Source organism: Dryobates pubescens, chromosome 5 (genome assembly GCF_014839835.1).
Source record: "Dryobates pubescens isolate bDryPub1 chromosome 5, bDryPub1.pri, whole genome shotgun sequence".
Taxonomy (NCBI): Eukaryota; Metazoa; Chordata; class Aves; order Piciformes; family Picidae; genus Dryobates; species Dryobates pubescens.
In genome coordinates, this window is record NC_071616.1 from 29,664,351 (window position 1) to 29,689,648 (window position 25,298).

Below are 25,298 nucleotides of genomic sequence, written 5' to 3' on the forward strand. Positions count from 1 at the left end.
AACTTTTATTTAAAGAAGTAGCTTTTTATCAAGAAAGTCTTTTTCTGAAGGACTCTAACATTGCTTCTGCACTGATGAGCTGATCTTAAGGACTGTACAGTTTCCTGATGTATTCTTTAAGGCATGAAGTCCTGTTTTTGCACAAAGACCTTTTGGGTTTTTTTCTGAGCAGAAGAAAGACAGTGTCATGATTAGTTTTTGAACATCACCTTCCAGTGGTCAGATGCTTCCAGTTCTCTACTCTGATGGCTTTATCTGCTGAGTTTCCATCTCACTTAGCTTACCAACAACCTCCTTCTTCCTGCATGTCCACTTCCCCTAACATGCAGTTTAGTCCTCTTTGACTCAATAGATTGTCTTGAATGCTTCCTCTTTATCTTGTTTCATGCTTCATGAAGATGCAATCATTCTTTGTGTCTCGAAAGAAAGGCAGTTGGCATGCCTAACATCTTTAGGCTGAATCATCTTCTAGCATAAGAATGTTATCCACATTTTCTAAGTTTTCCAAACTTTTATTGAAGCTACAATCAACATTATTTATTGATAAATCACACATGTACATTTAAATCTTTGCAAAGGAGAAATCACTTGGAGTAACTTCACACATTCCTATCCCCATTTTCAGTAGTTTCACTGGCCAAGATAGATGTCCTAATAGCCTAGGAAATGAAAAAAAGATGTAAGGTAAGCAGAAAACCTCAAGTGGTTGTGGATATAGGTAAATGTGAGTAAACGTTGAATAATGTTAAATAATTCAATAAAGACCTTAAGACACCAGTTTGACCACATAATCTGTATTTTTTTTGTGTGTAACAGAGGCCACAGAACTTTACTAAGCAATTAGTGTTTCAAGCACACATCTTTTTGCTATAGCATACTTCAAAGAAGAAATACTGTTCAGGTATAAGGCCCTAAAGTAAGGGAGCATCTACCATGTGTTTTATTATGCTTTTTCATGGTTAGTTGGTGGTAATACTGAAATTTGTACCTTATTTTTAACTTGCCTCTGAAACACTGACTTTTTTCCCGTTGTCTTTTGCTAGCTTTACTGACCATCTTCAGCTAGCAAAAGTTTGTCTTGGTGAAGATGTTTATAGATCATAGGCAAATATCCCTTGAAACTTTTCTAAAATAGTCTATTAAGTGGAGCATTATCTTGTGCCGAGACAAATTTATTGTGACTTGGAGTTGTTCTTTGGAGTTTTGCTGATCTCTTTGCCATAAAACTTTTTGAAGTGTTGACACTAGAAATGTATTTCAGTAATTATTTTACTTATGCAATATACAGTGGTAAGAGCAATTTCCTGTGTCTACTCTGCTCTCATGTTTATGCTTATCCTTTCAGCAATTCTGTGTCAGGAAAAGTTCATGTTCAAGTGACTATCTTTATCATTCCAGACTCATTTTCATGACCAACATTTTTCATTCCTGACATATGACCTTGTGTTTGTCTGCCTTGAAATGCACTTTCAAATGAGCCCTCCATACCTAGCAAATTCCTTTAAAATAAGACTTCTGTTCAATTTTTAGTTCTTAACTTCACCAGCTTGTGATTCTCTGCATTTTATTTCAAATGTGGGAAACAGCAGACCAAAACACAGATCCTTAGGATCTTGTAGACACTCACAGAATGACTCAACATATTCTCTTTTGAGATTTCTGATCTCCTAGTTTTAGCCTCTTTTGTTTGAGCAGTATTGAATATGTCTAGTCCTAATTTAATGGATTAGAGTCTTGATTTTCTTCTTGTGCTGTGGTTTATTGATGCAAATGAGAGTGATCTTATTCCTGTGTTCTTTGTGGACATGAGACATCGTAAAAGATCACTAAGTCTTCTAATAAGGATTAGCCTACCTGGTGAGATGCATTGTTGTGTTGCAGTTTGACATCTAAGTTTTTATTCTGACTATATTAATATGCTTCTTTTTGTTTTAATGCATAGCTTTTAAATTATCTAATTTCTTTTAAGTTGATGGGCAATAAATTTACAATGTTGTTCATTGCTCTATCATGTGGCTCAATGCTAAAGAACCCATGAAGGTTTCTGCTAGCTTTTACAGATAATAAAACTCAAAGCCAGTAATTTACATGCTAAATACAATTAGTTCATTTATTTATTTTGACATTGCAAATGATATTTATCCAGTCACCAGGCATCCTGCCATCCATTAAAAATACAAGCTGTACCAATAAAAACAAATCATCAGCACATCACATCCCATAAAAGTCAACTAGAAATATAAACCCCTACTTTCTCCACCCTTCCAATCCCCGAATGAAACACCATTGCCTCAGCCACCTCACCTCTGTCAAAATGTCAAGTAAACAGAATATCACACACCAGGTTTCCTAGATCAAACCTTCATAGCCATATTTTTTTAAGGCAGGCACACTGAGCTCAGAGAGAGGGATGTGGTTAATTTTGTAGCATTTGTGCTCAGACTCTTGCACCAAGGGTTTCCTGACATCTATATGGAGATACCACCTACCTATTCTCTCATTTGCTCAGTAAACCAAGGATCTTTAATACATATGACTTCTAGTCACGAGGCTCTGTGTATGTTCTAGATTGTATTTCTTAGGAGGCAGAGAACAGTGGTCTGCATGGGCCATGACATTGCTCTCTGATGGGAAGTAATAAAGCTAATTGTTTTTAATTCAGGTAAAATTTTAGTTTTGGTTTGGATTTCTAACTTCTGCCAGTGGGACATTGCAGGGCTTCATAGTACAGTTTGATTTGTATTGGAATTGGAAGACTTCAAATAAAAATGGACTAATTTCAAACTGTCTCTGTATACAAGAGGACAGGCCCAGCTAAACAGTGAGGGAGGCCAGACTATGACAGAGATTTTATCCCCATTTTTCAAGTAGGAAGCAGTGCAGTGGAAGATGAAGAGCAAAGATGAGTGCCCACCGGTTCAATTCTCAGCACACGAGTTATAGTGTGATCACTGTGGCAGTTTCCATCCTACATAGTAATTGACATGTACCTTTTTCTGCTTTCATTGACAACAGATCCAGTCTGTACTTGCTTCCTAGTTCACCTCATGGCAGTCCTTCATGTAGCCATAGCCTGAGTAATCTTGCCAAAATCAAGCAATCTAGCAGAGGCATTCAATAACATTAGCAATTAGTAAAACCTGTAATTGCTTTTGGGATTCAGGTAATGTTTTCTAAGGATCTTGGCACTGAAAGGTTCTAAAAGCAGGTTAAGTATAGTGAAAACTATCCTTGGATGTAAGTGATGGGTGGCATCATCCGATATTTTTATGGTACTGAGGCTGAAATCATCAAATATCATGATCTGTTAACACCCTGAATGGTGGCAATGGTGTTTCTAGTGTTTCTTGCTAGCTTGCTTCGCTTTAGTAACTCTTCTGTTCCGATTAGACTTTATTTTGGGGCTCAGACAACACATTGTGGTATTTCTTTCCATGGTGAAGACTACAACACAAGTTATTCTGAATATGAGGCACTCTTCTAGTCCCTAGAAAACTGCATCTCGGGGACCTCTTGATCACATGTGTTACCCTTCTATTGAGCAGTCCTGCTGGTTGCACAAAACTTCATTAATAATGTTAGTGAAGCATTATTTGGTGTAAAATGCAGGGAGACAGGGTGGTCTGCAGAGGTTTCTAAGAACAGCAGAAACGCCACAGGTAGCCTTTGTGAAAAAATTGTGTTCAAATGGAAATATGTCTCAAATGGCACCACAAAAGTTGAAGACTGGGAGTAAGCAAAAAATTCTGCTTGGTAGCTAGTAAAGAAAAGAGAACCAACATCTTACTTTTCTGGAGTACTGGTGCTCATGCAACTTCTACAAAGGTGATTCGGGAACAAAACTGATCTTGTAGCCACCTGTTGTTGCTTTTGGTGAAGGATACATGTTATACCTCTGCAAGAAAGATGCACTACAGAAGACTGGAGAACATACAACCTTCAAACAGCATTTCTACCATGCGTGGTGGTAAGACCCTGACCTGCACTATGTCTACACTGTGCTTTATCTATTAATACTCTGGGAAGCATGGAGCATGGAAAATTAAAATGTCCTTCTTTAAGCTCATGATAAGCTAGAAACAGCAGAATTGGCCAGATCCCAAGGTCTCGCTCCTAAAGCAATACGCAGACATGGCAAATTGAAAGCTTTTTCATCTAGAAAATATTAACGCTATTCTTATTAAATTTATGGTTAGATAAAATCTGTGTTGAAATACTACTAATTATGTGTGATATGCTATATGAAGGGAGGATCCAGAATTTGTAGCCCGACTGCAGAAGCAATAGCTGAACTGAACAACGTGTTTATGTACTTATATAGTCTAGACTTGTTATCTTACCATTTTCCCACTTCCTTGACCGTTTTGCCAATAAATATGTGGGAACCAATTTCAGACAGACTTAATTACCTCTAATTGTGCTGTTCTTGTTACCTTACCAGCTTTGGCTCACCATAAACTGTTCTGATATGGATGTTGGCAAGAACTCTAGACTCTCTCCATATATATATAATATGTATTGAATTATTTATTTATATATATGAAAACGTTAAATATGCTGCTGTGGCAGACTAGATCAGTTATTTTGTGACTATTGGGATTTTACAGCTGCCTGGCTGTACAAGGTGCCTCAAGGACAGATACTGACCCATAATTCCTGCCCTCTGCTGTCTGCTCCAGCCCAGTGCATTTGTGAGATACTTCACTCATGACACAACATAGTCTGGGTTAATAAGAATGAGGAGAGGATCAAGGGAGTTGACATATCACTTCAGCAAAGGCCAGTGCACAGCATGCTGGAATAAAAAATAATTTTGGTATCAATAAATAAAACAGAGATATCTGAGTTGGCTGAAAAAAATTACACAATTTATCTTTTGATATTTCTATTTCTGACATCTAGAGGCAAACTCAATGCCAGAAACATCAGGGAAGAGATTGAGCAAGGAGGGATTCAAAATGAACTTCTGACTCTGAAAGGCATTTTTAATCAGTTAGGTTCCAGGGTCCTGGCTTACATAAATGTAGGAATGCTATTCACCTTCTTTGCAATAAATAAGAAATAAAATAAAAAAATTAAGCCCACAACAAGAACACCCTAAGGGGTTGTAATAAAAACCCAAATACACTAAAAATAATATGGATGGTTAAAAAAAAAAAAAAGTTTTATTGTCAGGAAATTGATTCCAGGAAAGCATACATATATATATTTTTTTTTTGTCAGGTAAAGGTGTGGGCTTATATTGCCCTTTCAGCAACCTTTCCTCAGGGCTGAACACTGCCCTGTAGCATGGAAATCCCAGTTAAGTGACAAAGCAAACCTGGAAATAATAAAATTCTTGAGGTAATGTGACCCCTTTCTTGAGGAGATCTGAGAAACACCGCATCATCTGCAAAAAGGAGATATTTCATGAGCACCCTCAGTTCTCACTGTCCTCAGACATTTAGTGTTATGACTTTTGCTTCAGGTTCTACTCCACTAGGCTTTGGCTCCTCACACAGAGTTGGTGTACTCTGTGAATGGAAGTCCCTGTAGGTGGGAACAATCTTTTGTTGTTGCCATTTCTAATATTTTCTTTCTGTGATTCTGTGTTACAGATGTGGACGAATGCGCTTCAGATTCTCACCAGTGTAATCCCACCCAGATCTGCATAAATACTGAAGGGGGCTATACCTGTTCGTGCACTGAAGGCTACTGGCTGTTAGAAGGCCAATGTTTAGGTAAAAACCTCATGTGATGGGGTATTTGGGCATCTGTGTATGTGTGTATGTGAATAGCTGAAATAATGTCACTGAGCATCTCTGTCAAGTACACGGTTAAACCTTTGGCTACAGGGAAGCTGACTTTCATCTTTGTAAGTGCCAGTGGCATGCCTGGCAGAGACATGCCTCACAGAACAAAAATGTAGATGTAAATGCTACATGACTCACAGCCATTTAACACATGGGATTTTCATATTCCCAGCCCAAAGGATTCCCTTTCATGTAAGAACAATCACAAGCAAATATACAATAAGATCCATTCCCAAACAGACCTGTCTTTTACACTCTGTGAGCGTGGATGCAAAGGAATCAGTATTTGATACCATGAAACAGGCCAGTAAATCCCTAGATCCAAATGACCCTTTTGCTCTGAACTGGATACCATTTTATCAACTTCCAAGCAGCCTCATTTCAATTTTATTGTTTTTCTTGCAGCAATGCCCCTTTCTTCTTTTGAGCTCAGCCCTGGTGAAAAACAAACAAACAAACAAACCCCAACAAAACCTGACCAAACATCCCTTAATAAACAGCACAGGAAAACTCTCCAGCTCCCCTGCTCTCCAGCACATTCTCTTCACTTGATATGATGAAGTAGACATGAATTTTAGGTATGCAGATAGGACCTAGGAGATAGGATACACATTTTGTAATTTTTTTTTTCAGAGTTTGATGATTACTGTTTTTGTCCCTTCGGTGAAGGCTGTTTGATGCCAGCTCTGCAGAGCTGGACCATCATTCATCCCTGAAGCCTCTCTAGTTATTTTCCAGCTTTCTTCTCCCCAGAACCAACTGCAGTGAAGGACTGACCACAGCTGCTTTCCCAGCTACTGCAAAGAGCTACTGTGAACTCACCTGGCAGGCACAGAGCTGAACCTCGCACAAGCTGAGTCTACATATCCATAGTAATTTTGGGGAGTTACTGTCTTGTAGTTCCCCAAGGATATGAAGCCTCCAGTCCCTCTGAGACTTCTTTAATCTCTGAGAATCCTCCTCTTTTGAAAAAAAAATTCTTGTGCTGGGATTTGTAGAGGCATATGTGATAGGATGGAGATGAGGGAGGGCAGTGAGTAGGAATTTGCTGTGCATCATCTGTTTTATTACCCATCTACTTCTCCCAGTTATGGCCCCAATGAAAGGGTTGTATGCAGCATTCAGAACTTGGATGTGAATCTAAAGTATTTTACTACTTGATGGATATACCAGAGAACTAAAGTTTCTGCATTCTGAACGGATTCAAGTATCTGCTTAGGCTCTTTAAAAGAGGCAATAACAACCCAGTGTTGCTCAATTAAGCGAGATTATTTTTACAGGGGGAATCAAAGACAAAAAGCAAAATATGTTTAGAGTTGCTATATTGTTACCTAAGTGTCAAAAAAGTCTCTGTTTTCCATACTTTCCACCAGTCTTGGACAAATTATTTTTGCTGGCATAAAGCAGTGAAAGACTACTTGCTGTAATCAGAGGGCTGGCTGGGCTGGATTTTAGAGAGACTCTTTTGATGCACTGCTAGTAAACCACAATTAGAAAGCTACACTTCTATCTGTTGTAATTATCCCAGTAGAGTTTATACAGGAGGAGCCAGTACAGCAGTATCCACACAGCCCAACCACAAGAAGCCCTGTAAAAGTCCTTATCCTCAAAGTGAAGCACTCCTGAGATAATAGTCCTGCAAGAGGCAAATCATCTATTTAGAGTACCATATTGTGTTAGTAAAATGAGGTATTCATTTATTTACAACCCATGCCACTTTTATTCAGGATCTGGCCCAGGCCTGCTGCTGATGTGCCTACCATAGCTGACTCTGGACACTAGGTCATCTTGATATTTAGAATGCAGTGGGAAATAAAAGCTTACAAGGGTTAAAATTAGTGTCAGTTTCCTTGCTGTTTTACAGAGGGAGGATTTCCAAGACTTTTGACGTTTTCAGAATGGTTTCCTGAGACTTAATATGATAAAACTTCCCCAATGGGGCCAAGAATATAAATTTGAATTGCAGGATGTAGCCACTTCCACAGCAGATCCACAACATTATTGTTTTTATGGTATTACCACACCATGTAAATGTTCAAGCATTCAGTTTTTCAACACGTTCTTAATATTTAATACTAAACCAGGAAGCAGTCGATTTGGCTAACCAATAGTGAACTGCTGGGATTCATGCCAACATGTGAACCACAGGGAGAATGCTGTCATTTTGATTTTCGCCTGTTTTGGAACCTATGGCAGGGGTCATTTCACAAAATCTGTGCCTTCCTGCCTTGCTCCTTGTGGCAAACTGACTGGAGATAATACTCTCAGTTTTCTACTGCACAAACTTAACTTTAAAGCTTTGAGCATAGGCATTATAAAATGTCCCTAAGTCAAAAGCCAGTGGGCACCAGAGGAAATGTAAAGACTTGGAATGGATAACTACTCCAGATGTTTCATTCCAGTTCTCAGTACAGAAGCAAAATTCTTCTAGACATCATACATGTCTTAAAGCATTTTCTTGTGCTTAAAACAGTCAGGTGCAATTCAGCCCAAAATGCTATTTTAGCACTAATTTACTGTTTACATTTTTAAATCTATCACTTGTCAGTCAAAAATTGATACAAAATGTGAATGTTAATATTTGGGGGGGGGAGGGAGGAAGACTTTATAGAAGAAGTCTAGCAGAAGAAGAAGAAAGAAAAAAGTATTTAGTAACAAATGATGGGTTTCTAGTGAGTAGCTTTGGTATGTGTGGAGGTCAGAAAAGTTTCCATCTTGATTCTGACAAACCTTTGCTGCAGCATTGGCTGTGCTTGTGCTGATGGGCTGGGCAGCTATGAGGTATCCTTCAAGGTAGCTGCTTAAAGGAATTGATTTTGGGCTTCTTTATGACATCACATTAAGATGAAGAATGCAGCAATGACAATCAGTTTGTAGGACATTGATAGATGTCAGCTGTGGGCAAAATTATTTTGTTCTACTGGGTAGAGAGATGTATTATAACCTATAACTTCAGATCTGAACACCTTAAAGTCTGGCTGTTAGATCCAAGCAGGCTGAATCATTTCCATGTTACTGGTACTGTTTGCTGCTTTGTACCTGCATTTGAAAATTCAGACCCCACTACTTTTCATCTTTCTTACCTATAGATATAGACGAATGTCGCTACGGCTACTGCCAGCAGCTGTGTGCCAACGTGCCCGGTTCCTATTCCTGCACATGCAACCCAGGCTTTACCCTTAATGATGATGGAAGATCATGCCAAGGTACTGGTGTATGGTAAATCATGCTCTCAACACAGTAACACCCTTAAAATTGCTTGGTTCCTGGAATACAAGTGACTTTCCTAACACTGTTTTTGAAAATGCTCATATGTTTTTCTGCCTGAGGTGTTTCTGTGGTTTTGTAGTACTTCAGAGGGATATGAATGCAACATGACCAGTGCATCATGTCCAAGCCCCCTAAAATGTAGTTACTCAATTCACTGGTACTCCCAAAAGTTTAGGCTCTGAATTTACTGTTCAAGCCTGAAGGTGTGTGACCCACCTGAGAAAGGAAAATTCTGTCAGATCAGCAAATAAGATCTGTGGCTCCCAAGTTCCAGACTAGGGTCCTAAGCATTAGACCACCTTTTGCTATAATGTTCTACCTCAGTCAAAGCCAACCCAATCTCTTCATAAAGCTTCTCCCTAGCTAAGCAGGGAGCATCTTCCCATATGTTGCAGGAAATGGTCTTTGTTAATGGTGTCTAGGAACTGCTAATAACCTAATGAATAAAAAAATAAAGGTTTTAGCTTAGCTCTAGTTTTCCAGGAGGGCTGTTCCTTATTGCATTGTCTTTCTCAGGAATATCCTGATACATTTTTTCTTAGGTCTGTTACGATAGTATCAGTTCAATGGTTTTAAAATTGCAGGATAAAGACAGATGTATTTGTAATAATATTTCATTTCTATCTTCCATGTTGTTTGTCTGATTAAAGACATTCCCAAAATGCTTCATTTCCATGCATGCTATGTTTCCAACATGCTATATCCAGGCATCTGCCTGAATCCCAACAAACAATACTGACTTGGTTACATTTTCTCAGAACAAATCATTCAGACCGTACAGCTAATCTCTTTGAAATGCTTTAGAGTAATGAATTGCAAATAGAGTTTGGGGAGAACTCACTGATGCATTGGACATTGGTTTCCCATAGATGTGAATGAATGTACAAGTGAAAACCCTTGCACTCAGACCTGCGTCAATACCTACGGCTCTTTCCTCTGCCGCTGTGAACCTGGCTATGAACTGGAAGCTGATGGAGTTAATTGCAGTGGTAAGTATCTTTAGTTATTTCCTGATTTGGTTTCTTTCATTCTATTAAGTTTTTGTTTTTTCAATGTATTGTTTTGTACAGGCTTTTTTTTTTTAAGGCTTTTTTTTTTTTTGGTCTTGGTTCATAGCTAGCAGCAGGATAGCTGCAACTCATGTGATCTTCTTTCCAATTAAAGCACACAGGAAATACTCAGAAAAGCACAATGAAGGAGGGCTGCAAATGGTTTTAAAGAAATAAGCTAAATATGAAAAAGATCAAAAATAACAGCAAAACATGAGAAAATCTTTGTAATGCTGAACAGGAAGCTTTATTAGTGCAAGTAAAGTAGGGATAGTCCTAGAACATTCTTTCATGATGAAAGTAGTATTTTATATAAAGCACTTTTCCATTTGTCTGTTGAATGCATATATTCCTCATGCTCTTACAACTGCACACTACTGCCTGAAACTTTCCCTAGTTCTCCCTGTACGGCTCTTAGTACAACCATAACTAATGTGTTCAGCACACAGCAGAAGAAACAGTGCTTCTGTCACTGTAGTTTTTCCTCTCTTGTTTTTGTTTTTATTTTACTGCTTTACTTTAGTTGAAGGCAAAACTTCTGTGCTTAATGTTCCCACAGCCTGATAACATTAGAGAATCCAGCCAATATTTTTTGGAAGGAAAAATGAACTGGGAAATAGTTATTTTTTAATTTACAGTAAACAGATGTAACATACTGTTTCTGAAAGAGAAGATAGGTGATATGCAGTATGAGTAGCATAGCATAGCATAGCATAGCATAGCATAGCATAGCATAGCATAGCATAGCATAGAATAGAATAGAATAGAATAGAATAGAATAGAATAGAATAGGCATTGCCAAAACTGTTTCCCCTGTAAAGTTCTTTATTAGAAGGGAAAGAACCAAGACTTAAACCTCTAAAGGGTCTTACACATTTAAAATTTAGAGCTGAAACATCTAACAGAAATTTTCTGCTTTCTAATAGAGTTTCTGCTTCCAGGTTAGACTCCTGCACCTTTTTATGTGCAGCTGGGGGCCTGAACCAGTTATGCAATGCCACATAAACATCAACAGTAGAAGATGGCAACAGAAGGGGTGGTGCTTTAGCTTCATTCATGTCTAAGAGTTAAGACAGCAAAAGAGAACTTCCACCACCCAGATTTAGATCAGAAAACCTTTTCTTGACAGTTCTGTGCAAGAAAATGCTTGTCAAGGTAGACAAAATGTCTCTGGATGAGTGTCCTTCTCTGTATAAGCAATCACTAGACATTGCTGAGGCTCACAGACAGAATTCCTGGTTAGGAGGACTCTCCTATAAGACAACCAGGATTCATATGTGCTTCTACAACTGGTGGATTATTTCACAGAATCCCTGCCCCAATTCAGGGAAAAAGACAGAGATTTCAACCTGGCTTCCCTGGCATCAGCATTGTTTTTAAATTTCAGAGGTGTTTCATGTACACTAGACATGCTCTGAAATGCCTATCATCTTGTTCTCTGCAGATAGTCAGCAGAATGACAGAACTGTTCAGAAATGGTAAAGGTGTGTCTGTCCTGTGGGGGGCTCAGCAGTAGAAATGTAGGATACTTGGGGGTTTAAGTCCTTCAACACTTGACAACAGCTGAGCACAGGTTATATGAATCCAATGTGCTGGATTCCAGGCTAGGACATCTCAAGGGTGTGGGTGATATCTCAGTCCCTTTATGGAATCATCTCTCAGTCCTTGTTTTGTCAGGAGAGTGGTTTTTTTCAGTGAACTCACTGGGACAAGTCACACAATAACAGGATGATGTAGATGAAGATTTAATTTCATCTCCCTTTTGATAATGTGGCTGTAGACAGAAAGCCACTTTAACTTATTTGGATTTCAAATACTTTCCAATCCATCTGCACAAAACACCAGAAGTGGATAAATGGACTGAGCCCAATTTAGAAGAAAGGGAAATTCAGTCTGAAGAGTAAAAGGGCTTTGCCTAGGAGAGTCAACATGTCAGAGCTGGGAATAAGAACTTGGGAGTTCCTTGCCAGGGCTCTGGCCTTTGTTTCTTTCTTCCCCTGAACAGGAAAATAAGGAAATGATTAAATGCAGCCTCGCTGAGTCCAGTGCCTTTGCATGGCTCAGTTATCCATGCCTCTGTGTACAGCTCTGAAGTTCATCTCTCTTGCTTAGGCATAGTTCTGCAGAATACAATAACTGATCAATTCATGAGTACAAGCAGAAAAGAGCACAATTTCTGCTTTCAATCACAGATGTGACAGTTTTAACTTCCTGGGTATCTTGGAGATGGCTGGGCCTTCCAGTAGGTCTGATCCAAGCTGGGATGAGCTCTGTAGTCTTGCTGGAATGCCTTGGAAGTAACTAGCTAGAGACTAAGAAACATAAAACAGCTGGAGCTGGCTGCTGGAGTTCTGTTGGGACCCATGTGGGCCTGGGAAAGGGAAGTTTGCTCTCCAGAAAAAAAAAAAAAAAGGAAAAAAGAAAAGAAAAGAAAAGAAAAGAAAAGAAAAGAAAAGCACTGCCAAGTCTCCCCTTTCAAATTACAGTTGTTGCTTTGTTGTTGGAGTAGCTCTATCTCTGACGTAAAACAGAATTGCAAATATGGCCAGCTGGTGATAGGTATTTAAAAATAAATATAAATAAATAAAAGCCAAGCATTGTGTTCAGGAGGAGCTTTGATTTTCTTAGGAGAAAAATGTTTAACCAAGAACATTTTGCCAGGTTGCTTCAGAGCTCTAGGAAGCTGGAGGTTGTCAGCTTCCAGCTGGGGTGATGGGCACATAGTCTGGATGGCCACCTGCCTCTAGGGCTGATCTTTTGACTACAAAGCCAAAGACACTAAAATTTATTTTACCATTGTAGACATGGACGAATGCAGCTTCTCAGAGTTTCTCTGCCAGCATGAATGCGTGAACGGGCCCGGCTCTTACTACTGTATCTGTCCTTCAGGCTATAATTTGCTTGATGATAACAGAAGCTGCCAAGGTAAGAACATTCCTGCACTGCTTAAAGCAAAAGGGGACCAAAAAATACATCCAGTGTCTAGAAAGAGATTTTCAAGAATTGAGATGTTTGATCTTGGCATTGCACAGTGAAATATTCATAGGGGCTAATGATGTTATTCTGGCAAGAATGTCCTCACATGAACAGTTCCACTGAGATAAATTGCTGTGGTGGTGTAAGACTTTTACTGATGAAGAAACAGCTACACAGGAAAGACCTTAGATGTTCTCCTCTCTTATGCACATCTCTCTTTAAGTCTCCTATTCTCTATGGTTAGAAAGCTTGAGCAGCCAGTTTCTTCTCTATTTTTGCAGCACTTAGCATATGATAACACTCCAATAAGCAGAAATGACTGGAGGAAAAAAAACTTAAAAGAGGGGCCAGTTATCAAAAGGTCACAACTCACAGTGCAAGAGTGTTATGAATTTTGGGGCAATTCTTTAAAATGGAAAGCAGTTTGAAAGAGTGGTGTCTTGCACATATTTCCCTACTTTAGCTTGTCTTTTTTTTTTCTTGTGTTTAAGATATCAACGAATGTGAAACCAGAAACTTCACCTGCACCCCACAGCAAACATGTTTCAATATCCCAGGAGAATATAAGTGTTTAGACCCAGTAAGATGTGAGGATCCTTATATACAGATTAATGAGAAGTGAGTAACATACCTACATCCACTAAACCAAATTCTGTCTGTGTGAAGTATATCTAGGGTGACCTAAATAAGCTGCATTTTCACAACAGCCATGAAGCGTGCATGCTGTTGCTGTATTTACCACTGGTAAGATTTATAAACATAATAAAAGGAAATCCCTTACCAGGTTACCTGATATGATATGATATGATATGATACGATATGATATATGGTGTAGTATGATATGGTGTAGGATAATATGGTATAATACAATATGGTATAATATGATATGATGTCATGTGATATACAATATGATACGACATGATATGATGATATGTGGGAAAGCAGACTGGAAAAACTCTTACCAGTGAGCAGAGAAATCAGCAAAGTTTGTAATATAATAAGAGACACTTGCTTGTGTTACTCATCAACTTCATATATGCTCAAATGCAGCCTGTTCATTAGTATGAGTATTTCCTTTAAAAAATATCTAGCTTATGTCTGGGGAGTACTTTAAAAGATTAGATGATAGTTATAGCAGTATGCGAGTAGTTTCCTACTGCTTAAAGCTTAAAAGGGCTGAAAAGTCCACAGACTGAATTGCTTTGTCCAGAAACTAGTTATGTTTGGATCAGGCCATTAGCATTGTTACTCTCTAAATTTGGAATTACTTCAGCAAGTACAAAAAATTAATGCCACATTTCTAGAAACCTGCCTGTCTCTTTTACATTTCTGTATGTATTTCCCTGGGACTCAAAACATTTCAGTTTCAGACAGCCCACAGTGCTCCATCCATAGTGTGTACATTAAACCCAATTACTTCAGATAGCTTGGTATCCTAATGTATTTTACAGAAAGGCAAGGGATGAAGAATCAGCTTCTTTCCATTGTAATTTTTGATGCCTTTACAATGCATTCTGAACTAGGGCAGTTGAGTATTAGACACATTCTGTTCATTCAGTCATTGGTTTACCTAACTTCAGAGGTGGTGTAGTCTTAAACTGGGATTTGAAGCCTCTGTATCTAAAGACTCCAGAGCCCAACTATTGAGTCCTTGCAAATCAGCTTGCACCAGAACTCTTGATTTCTGATCTTTGTTTGGTGGATTTGGCTTGTGTCTAGATTTGACTGCATTTAATTTATGGCATATGTCTAGAAGTGGTCAGTATAAATGCCAAGTGAATTCCTTGCATCTGTGCTCTCTGTGAAAGGAATTGGGTGTTTGTAATACCAGGAGCCTTTTTACAGGGGACATGTCAGATGAGCTGTCTGAAACTGGTATCAGTACTGGAGGTTATAGAAAAGACAGACAAAAAGACCCAACTCTTTTCCAGTAAATTCCTCAACATAGCTTTTATAAAGGGATATCCTGCCTCACAACTTCAGTAGCGCTGTCTGAAGAGAGCAACAGCATGTGGCTAAGGCACATGGGCTGATGCAGTCCAAAAGCTTCTGAAATGAACCTCACATAAGGTTATTACAGAAATTAAGCAGTCATAAGTAAGAAAAAAGTCCCTGGCACAGAAGAGTAAGAAGCTGGCAGATGAAAAACAAAGTGTAGTGTTAAATTACCAACTTTCACAGTGAAGTTTTGCAGAAGTCTGAACTGGATCTGCCATATTTATAATCAACTTGGAGAAAAGGATAAACCATGAAATGGACATACTCTGTAATAGTATCTCAGGATAGCAGAGAAAATGATGGGTAGGAAAGAATTGTAGAAGGACCCTCAATGACTGTGCAGTAAAAATGGCAGATGACATTCATTGTAGATGAAGAGCAAAAAGACAATTCACAAATTCACAAATTAAATAAAGAGCACTGAGCTGAACTGAAAAGGGGTAGACTTAGATTAGATATTAGGAAGAATTTACTCCGTGGGTGGTGAAGCACTAGAACAGGTTGCCCTGAGAAGGTGTAGATGTCCCCTCCCTGGAAGTGTCAAGGCTAGTTTGGACAGGGCTTCAAGAAACATGAAGGTGACCTTGCCCATGGCAGATGGGTTTGAGCTAGATGATCTTTAAGGTCCCTTCCAAATTAAAGTATTCTATGATCTCATGATTCTATTATCTGATCATAATCCATCCAAACTGAAATTTGAAGGTTGCTATAGATGGTTCCATGACCTGCACGACTCACTAGGGGTCACAAAAGCAATCTGAATTTGAGGTATTAATAGGTAGAGAATAATATTAGAGCACATGCCATTGTGTACTCATGTCTTCAAGACTGTGCAGTTCATTCTCCTCCTCTCAAAAGAAATATAGTTGGACAAAAGTTTATCAAGAGCAATAAAGATGATCAAAAGAATGGAGTAGCTTCCTTATGAGACATGACTAAGACTTAGTGGGTCAAACATGAAACAGTGAGTGGGGAGGATGAGCGGTGATCGGTCACTCTCAATTGCAAAACCTTGAGCATCAGACACAGTCAGCAAGGGGGCTATGGAGATCCTGACCACAGGGGGTTGTGTATATCAAATATTCATGTGACTAAGGAGAAGCTGGACAAGCCAAATGGTAAGAAATATATTAAGGGCTAATGAATACACAGAGGACATCTCTGTTTCAAAAATTTCCTGAATCAGAAAAAACTGGAGGCTGTTGGTGGAAGTGCCATATGCTTGGCTTGCTATCCTGCTCTTCCTTAGGGTTCTGTATCTGATGCTAGAGCTTTGGTTTGATCCAGGATGTCTCACTGTGTGCTTTCATGTGTTGTATAAAAGATTGCTGAAAAAAGAATACAACATTTATGTGAAACAATTAACTGGACTATTTTGGGGTCAGTTCAGTTTAAATTACTATCAGACAAATATCTAGTGGTGTTCTACACCTGAAAAGCTATATTTAAGAAAGTACAGATCTTTGAGTGGGATCAGGAGACAAAGGTTGACAAAATATTTTGGCCTACAAGACAAGAAAAAGAAGACAAGGTAGGCCAGAATATCAACACAGAGAATATTAAAAGTAAGGGGAAAAAATCATAACAAGTTTGAGTCTTTTAAACTGGTCAGCAATGTTATTTATTTATTTATTTATTTATTTATTTATTTATTTAGCTGTATTTGCATGCAAAGAATCAAATATTACATCAGTTTGTAACCCCTGATGCCATTCCTGTCTCTGACAACTAGCCGCTGCATGTGCCCAGCCGAGAACGCCGGCTGCAGAGACCAGCCCTTCACCATCCTGTACCGAGTGATGGACATGGTGTCCGGCCGCTCCGTGCCCTCCGACATCTTTCAGATGCAAGCAACAACTCGCTACCCTGGAGCCTATTACATCTTCCAAATCAAATCAGGGAACGAGGGCAGGGAATTCTACATGAGGGTGAGTCTGGTGCTCGCTGACAGAAATCATGGAGTATCTTCTCCTTAGCTGAATATCCTTCTGAGAGCAGAACTCAGGGTTTAGTGACTATCATTTAAACCTGCAGTATGAGGCATTTTTACATGCAGGCATGCAAAGCACTGCACTGATCTGGAGGAGCTGCTGGCTCTTTCAGGAAGGTAACCTACCCAAAACAAACACACTTGCTTTATGAGACATTAGCTTCAGGAAACTCCAGGACCATACCCACGTCTAAGAATAGCTCAGGTCTTCCACGCTCAAGGGAAATTATTGTGCCAACCCTTTTTTTATTTGGTGGCTAACCAGTAACTGTCACTGGAAGAGTCAATATTTCTCACTGATTGTTTCATTATACTCTTCACTGGCAACTGAAAAACCTGAAAACCAAAGAAAGTATCCAATCCCCACCCCACCCCCCCAGCTTTATTCCAAGAATTGGCTTTGTGGGCTCTTTGTTTTCATTTGTCTTGTATTCTTTTCACTGAGAACACACCTTTTATGCAGACATTGTTAGAGAAAGCACAACTCCTCTTTTGTTCTTCTTTTTTAATTTGAATTTTCCTTAGAGGACATCTCTGTTCTCCAGCCATCTTTACTGCAGCTCTCACTTGCAGGAGGCACAGGAAGTGTCTGCACAGAATGAGGCACATCCACCAGGGACTGTGGCATTCAGAAGGGTGATTTTTAACCCTAGGCAAGAGCTGGCTTTGATACTAATTTTAAGTGATGTTTAGTGGTTATTTATGGCTCCCACACCTCACAGATTCTGATGCACATTTCTCACGAGATCCTCAGATTCTTACTGCAAAAAGAAAAAAACTTTCAAAATCCTGAAATATCAAGTGTCCAGGAATGATCACTTGTATCTCACACAAGCTTTCCTACTCCACCATAATTACTGATCCCAGCAACCTTTTCCCTTCATCTGGGCCAATCCACCAGATGTTAAGGCCCCAGTAACCAGTACTGCCAGTCAAGTCTGCTAGTTTTACTTATCTATCACAGACAGACTCATTTGTTCCCTAAAGCATTTCACTTGCCCTAGCTTCTGTTCCCTGCATTGGCAACAGCACTGCCCTCCGGCAGGTTAGCAGCCAGATAGTGGTGCCTCTCCCTTGAGGGAAGGGAAGGGAAGGGAAGGGAAGGGAAGGGAAGGGAAGGGAAGGGAAGGGAAGGGAAGGGAAGGGAAGGGAAGGGAAGGGAAGGGAAGGGAAGGGAAGGGAAGGGAAGGGAAGGGAAGGGAAGGGAAGGGAAGGGAAGGGAAGGGAAGGGAAGGGAAGGGAAGGGAAGGGAAGGGAAGGGAAGGGAAGGGAAGGGGGAAGGGAAGGGAAGGGGGAAGGGAAAGGGAAAGGGAAAGGGAAAGGGGAAAGGGAAAGGAAAAGGGGGAAGGGAAAGGGGGAAGGGAAAGGGAAAGGGGGAAGGGAAAGGGGGAAGGGAAAGGCATGGGGGGAGTGAGATGCTTGGCCTCCCAAGCACTCATCCCAGATTTGTGCAGCTTCTCTGTTCAAGAACAATACAACTGCTCTATTTTGTGGTAAAACATAAAACCATAGAATCATTTGGGTTAGAAAAGACATGTCCCACTTTGTCCCACTTTGTGTATGCAGGTTTCTGCTGGAAAACAAATTGCACTTGGTTTTAATGTCAAAAGCTCTGGTTTTTAAATGCTCCTAATCCACTGTTCTGACCAGGTATTTCAAAGATCTGCTTCCACTTTACTAAAAGACAGATTTTCTGAAGTGCCTTCACATATTTAAAGCTCTCTTCAGAGAGCGAAGTTTTGTGAAGGTAACATACGCAGTTATCCAACAAGCTCTTATCCCATTCGCATGGGAACATCTGTTCTCCCATCCCCATTAACATATCCCTTCTTGGTGTTCACTGCTTCAGAGTAAAACAACATTCTTTAGATCAAACAAAATAAACTCTCACCAAAAGAAAAAAAAATAATTTTCACTGCTTGTTAAGCCCTTAAATCCATGTTTTCATCTTTTTCCATTTGGACAACAGCACATTCCTGTGTTCAATAGCTCCTCTTATGTCCAGGGCTCCTAAAGGCTTTACAAACTGTAAAAGGTGATAGTTAATACAAAACACTGAAATGGATCCAAATGCCACAATGAAGCCATCTCCCCTGTAAATTGCAGTGGTTTCAAACAATGCAATAGAAAACAGTTATTTTGGCAGCTCGAAGAGCTTAGTGAGACAATAGTTTCCAAGAGCTGGTTTTGAAAATCTCACCTGCTTTCTCTTGTTTTGCACACAGCAAACAGGACCAATCAGTGCTACCCTGGTGATGACCCGCCCCGTGAAGGGGCCCCGTACAATTCAGTTGGACTTGGAAATGATCACTGTAAACACTGTCATCAACTTCAGAGGAAGCTCTGTCATCCGGCTGACGATATACGTATCACAGTACTCCTTCTAAACCTTGAGTCTGTGCCCTGCAAACATTCAAAGAAAAGAGACAGTTCCTCCTCCGCAGAACTCTCTCCTCAGAAGCCAGTACATATAGCAGCTCCCAACCAAATCAGTGCTTCCACAGACCCGGTGACCTATGCTTGTCTGAGGAGAGAGGCTTCCTCATGTGCAATCCCTACCAGGATGCAGACATCTGAAGGTGTATTGTCAGCAGATCCCATATGATTCTCTGTGTGATCGTATACTTTAGGGACGCTTCCTTTCCATTGTAAACACTTCTAGGGCATAAGTCTGTGTTTGAAAGACTGTGAACCTTTGTAGCTCCAAGGCTGCCTAGCAAAAAGCACCAAAGAAACTGAGGAAAAAGCTGGCTTTTGCAATCTTGCCTTTATTTTTTTTCCCCCACTGTAAGTGGAAAGCAGAGAAATGAGCAGAAAGAGAAATAAAAAGCCATCTATCGAAAGAAGGGATCTCAGAAGTGCTAACTTATGTTCCCAATTATCTCTGGAATTATCAGCTGGGCGCTTTGTCTCCATTCACCCTGCATTTGTCTTAGTTTCATTTGTTTTATTCTTTGTTGCTATCTTTTAGTTAAAACTCATTGTAAATTCATTCCAAAATACATGTTGTACTATGTAATCTTCTACTTTCTAACCACGTGTCACATGTTTGGGTTCCTTCCTGCATTAAATCTTTCTATATAATGGATTTCATAGAAATTATCACTGAATGGTATGGTTTGCAATACTTAGGATGTTTAGGATGCTTATTTCCACCTAGGCTCTTTGGCACAGGCCCTCCACTGCCAGAATAATGTCCAGGGACTTCAGAGCAGATAGGAATCAGAACTTTACAGTTCCTTGTTTTACTGGGTGTGGTAGTTGCAAACAGTTCGTAATGGTTAGAAGGAAGCAATACTAACTGTAGTTAACTTTGCAACTAATCTTCCACTCAAAGATCACTCAGCTCAGACTCATGCAAATTCCTCCAGAAAAAAAATAAATTCTGTTCATGTGCAGTCTCTTTCCTACATTTGTAATACTGGAAAAAATAAGTCAAAAAGGACTTGGACCAGTCTTATTTACATCTCTACTGCAAAGCAGACCCCACCATTCTAGCACTCCGAACTCCAAACAACAGGATCCCAGTTCACATAAGCCATGTCTTCTCAGGTATAACTGCTGTAACCAATAGGAAGCTTTTCCTAATGTCTAATTTGAATCTCCACTGTTGTAATTTAAATCCATTGCTTTTTAGCCTACTTCCAGTAGAAACAGCGAACCGTCTATCTTCCCCTTTGCAGCAGCCTTTAACATGTCTGAAGCCTGCTGTCACGTCTCCCCTCAGACTGTTCCCCTCTAGTCTAAACAAACCCAGTTCTTTTGGTCTTTCCTCATACATCACATTTTCTGGACCTTTGATCATTCTTGTTGCTCTCATTGGATTCTCTCCAGTTGGTTCACATCTTTCTTGAAGTGTAGTGCCCAAAACTGTGCAAAGTGTTCCAGCTGAGGCCTTGCAGTGCTAAGCTAAATCTACATATATGTTTAGGAGTTTGAAAAAAGAAATAAAAATTGTATAGTTTGGAGGTATAATGCTTACCTTTTTGAATCCACTGGCAGTTTGGTCTTTCTTTTATTTTAGAGGCTTCATATACCTTGTTCTTTTTCTCTCAAGCAAGAACCCTTCCCTCACTTTTCATTTCATTTCCTCTCCAGCATTGCTAGGGCAGGAAACATAACCTTTGTGTTGTCTTTTTGAGGACTAGAAGTGCTTAATGCTACTTGGGAAAAGGAGTTTACAAAGATTACAATGTAAGCAGGCTGGAGCAGAGTAGAAGCATTATGTGAGGTCTATGTTAAAGTGGAGTACTAAATGGGAGAATACAGACACAAAACGTTATCATAACACAAACTGCATGACACAATCAGCAAATTGACTCTCTTGTTCTTAATAAGCTTTGTGAGTTAGTGTGGAGTAGTCTTCCTCTGGCTTTAGTAGAGATCTGCTCTTTTTTGTTGTAATCAGCTTGAAGGAAGCCCTGATACAATGGCTCATGAAATGCTGAGTTGAATGTGCTTCAGCAGCTTCCATTTCTTAATGGTTTGAAGTTTCCTCAATGCTGCTACAACATCCTGGTATCCTGTGGCTCAGAGCTCCGTACACAGCCTGGCCTTCAGTGTAAAAACAAAAGGGCTGAAGTCTGACTCCAGGGTTTAGCAGACCAAGCTGAGGACAGGAAGCCAATGAGTTTTGTGAGTAACCAACTTGGAGGAGACAAATATAAAGGAAATATGCAGAGAAGTATCAGAAACAACAATGTGTTTCCAGAGTGTATCATGGGGCTTTGTATACTGAGTCTTGGAGGGCAAAATAGACATAACCAGGAAGGATGATGGAAATGAGGTGTGAGAAACAAGCAGGTTCTTGTGGCACAGAGAGCAGAGAAGGGGCAAGCAGGGTCTTTCATTAAAGATCTTAAACTCTTAATATGCTGAAAGTTTTCCTAGTGTTTAAAAGATCCTTTTTCCTGCTTTTGTTTCCCTGTGCTATGGCTTCTTCATGCCCAGTTGAGGAGTTCTTTCTCCCTCACATCCTGGAGAGGAGGCTCACCCTGTCAGACATCAGACGGTTTCTCACTTCTGGGCTGTTCTCCAATGGCCCCCACATACCAACCTGATTTAACCCTAATTTAGAAACATCAAACCCCAGAGGAATTCCGTAACAGAACACTTTGTTAAAAGAGCAAAGCCTGAATGCTTGGTTTTAGCACAGTCCAGCAAATACTCATAAAACAATATTACACTTTCTGTATAAACATTCTGCGCCTCAAAAAAAAAGTGAAAAGTCTGGAACAAAGGAATTCAGCCACTTCTCAACCGCCATAACATCTTTCATCACTCACTATCACTCCAGCCAACTTTGCCAAAATATATGTGCCAATCTCAAGATAATAAATTACTAGCAGTTTATAACCTCTAAATTCTCCATTTCCTAGCTAGGGGTCTGTTTCCAATAGACCATTGCAGGCTTGTATATCACAAATCCAAAAAAAAACCCGACTGTGCATGTCATGTCAGGTTTTTACAGCATGGAAGTGAAAAATGCAGACTCACAACTGCTGTACACATTCATGTTTGCCTTTGAGGCCTGGCCTCCCCATAAGCAGGCAGAATTCTGGGTCTGCTCAGAAAATTATGTTTTTCTTCAAACTTACTGCAGAGGATTTTCTAACACAAAGGGTTTCAGTGTATGGTTAGTAGACAGTACTCTGGCCAGCACCAGGTGAGGGCACTGACCCAGGTCTGGGTATGTGCAAGCAGCTTCCCTTTGGCTCCCACTCAGTGCTCTTCACTCAGCATGGAAGAGCCTTTCCATGGCCTTGCTGGGGAGGGACAGCTCTGTGCCTCTCCCGTCTGTGAGTTGTCTCTTTAAATGAAGGTACTGAGGAGAAAGACTGCCTCACTACATGTTTATGTAGCACCTATTGCCAGTGCAAGAAAAAGAATCAAAGCTAACAAAAGCAAAAATGGCAGTGATCCTTGATACAGATCATCGTGATTCGGCAGGAGAATCTATTCTAGTAAATGATCCAATTCATGCTAGTCAAGAGTCAGAGGCAGAAGAATGGCAAGAGAGCAATGATCAGCTGTAGAGCTGAATGGATTCTATCACCTGGCTTATCTGCCTTTGCAATGTGTTTAGAGGGTTCATTTTTTTAAACAAAGTTATTTCACCTAAGACTTTACAGAATTCCACAGAATTGTTTTTTTAACCTGTGCTCCTCTGATAACAGTAACTGTTGAGAATAACTAAGCTTCTGATTACCTGGTCACACACCATCACTGACTGTAGTGTCCAGAGCCATTCATGTAGAACTTTCTCCTTTTCAAGTACTCATATTCACCCTTTTTTGGATCAGCTTTTAGATGAGTCAACTTTCATTATCGCACAAACATGGTATCAGCATCAGCAGAACTTATGTATTAATTTTTCTCTGTCTAGAGCAAGCAGACCAATGGAGCTTGTGTTGTTTAGCCTGGAGAAGAGGAGGCTCAGGGGAGACCATATTGCTCTCTACAACTACCTGAAAGGAGGCTGTAGACAGGTGAGGTTTGGTCTCTTCTCCCAGGCAACCAGCACCAGAACAAGAGGACACAGTCTCAAGCTGTGCCAGGGGAAGTTTAGGCTCAAGGTGAGGAGAAAGTTCTTCACAGAAAGAGTAATTGGCTATTGGAATGCACTGCCCCGGGAGGTGGTGGAGTCGCCATCCCTGGAGGTGTTCAAAAAGGATTAGACGTGGCCCTTGAAGCCATGGTTTAGTCAGTCATGAGGTGTTGGGTGATAGGTTGGACTTGATGATCTCTGAGGTCTTTTCCAACCTTATTGATTCTATGATTCTGTGACTTAATACAGTTTGTGGTCACTCAGTTCTCCAGTCTGCCTTATTCATAGAAGATGCTACTGAACATCTTCCATAGCATGCAGATGTATAGCAAGTAAAATTTCATAGCACCAGCATGTTAAAAAACAAAAGAAAGAATAAAAGTAAGACCTATTCAAGCCTGACAGGCACTACTGTTGAAATAAATCTAACTTGGATGGACAAACCCCTCAGCTAGTGTTAATTTCCATGATTCTGCTGCTCTTTAACAGCAAGATAAAAAGTATCAGGATCTTCCCTATGTATGTGTAAAGTACTGCACATGAATCTGTATGCAAAGTGAATTTACAGAAGCTAAAATCAGTTGTGGTAATGTGGTTCTGCAGTAGTATCAGTGATACTACTACATCTATTGGTCATAAATGCTAGTAATATATATACAGGAGAGAAAACTTCAAAGCATGCAATTAATTCTCAAGAGGTTAATTTTCTTTTGCAGTTTTGGTATTGTTAAGTTGCCCATACTTGCAGGTATGTGTGTGTGTTTTGCCTTCATTTCCTGCTGGGTTTGTGCATGATAAGGCTCAGGTTAACATTTAGTGTAATACTATTTTATCTGTACCAGGAGCCTGACGTATCTGAGGCATTTCTTTCCCCTCATCATGGGTAGAGTGACGCATTTCACTCATAAGAGAGAAGTATCAATATGTTTATTTATATAAAACAGTGATTTAACAAAGTTTGATAGCAAATGCAACTGTGACTTAACAAGACTCAACAGCAAGGCATGCTTTATTATTTATTGCATGGAGGACAGAGTCAGACAAAACTGGCAGGGAGACCCTCCCCTTGAGTCAGAAGGTTCTAAGCTCTCTCTGAGAGAGGAGTCTAGGTGAGGTTAGATCAAATTCTAGTCCCAGACCCTGTCAGCAGTTTATATCTACAGGACTATGTATGCACAATCAATCTTTCAAATCACTTAGCTAAGATTTCAAAGTTTAGTGTGCTATTAATCATTTATCAAGGATCTATTGTGACTAGGAATCTCTCAGCCTTGAGGAGCAACCTTGAGAGGCGTTCCTACTTAAATAGGGGATCTTGGTATACAGCCCACTGCTGTGCAGGAGAGTTCAACAGGCCCTAGGGCCTCCTGTTCATGGAGCAGGATAAGTGACTCTTAGTCATATTTGCATACAGACCTGCACTGTGGTGAGGTGGGCACCCCATCTGTTGTGCTTGTTACCTGTGTTCCCTTTATATGCTTTGACTAGATGCATCCATTTATCACTGAAAAGCTGTTACAGGAAATAAGTATCAGGGCAGGGGAGGAACACACTGCCAAACTGCAGCAACTGAAGGTTGAAGCCAGTCATTGCGTCTGATGGTGGGGAAGGTTCCCCGGCCCAGTACCCACAAGCAGCCACGCTTTCCCAAGCACGTGTTCAGAGGGTGTATGGGA

General features: G+C 40.0%; 1 protein-coding gene across 1 annotated transcript in view; it reads left to right on the plus strand.

Moving 5' to 3' along the window:
• Window positions 1-20,593, plus strand: part of FBLN5 (fibulin 5) — a 43,717-nt gene extending 23,124 nt beyond the window's left edge. Inside the window, exons 5-11 of the mRNA XM_009904816.2 lie at window positions 5,598-5,720; window positions 8,882-8,998; window positions 9,932-10,051; window positions 12,914-13,036; window positions 13,579-13,705; window positions 16,818-17,013; window positions 19,301-20,593. Coding sequence (XP_009903118.1) covers window positions 5,598-5,720; window positions 8,882-8,998; window positions 9,932-10,051; window positions 12,914-13,036; window positions 13,579-13,705; window positions 16,818-17,013; window positions 19,301-19,462 — 968 coding nt within the window. The 3' untranslated portion in view covers window positions 19,463-20,593. The remainder of the gene's footprint in view (window positions 1-5,597; window positions 5,721-8,881; window positions 8,999-9,931; window positions 10,052-12,913; window positions 13,037-13,578; window positions 13,706-16,817; window positions 17,014-19,300) is intronic.
• Window positions 20,594-25,298: the final 4,705 nt, after the last annotated feature.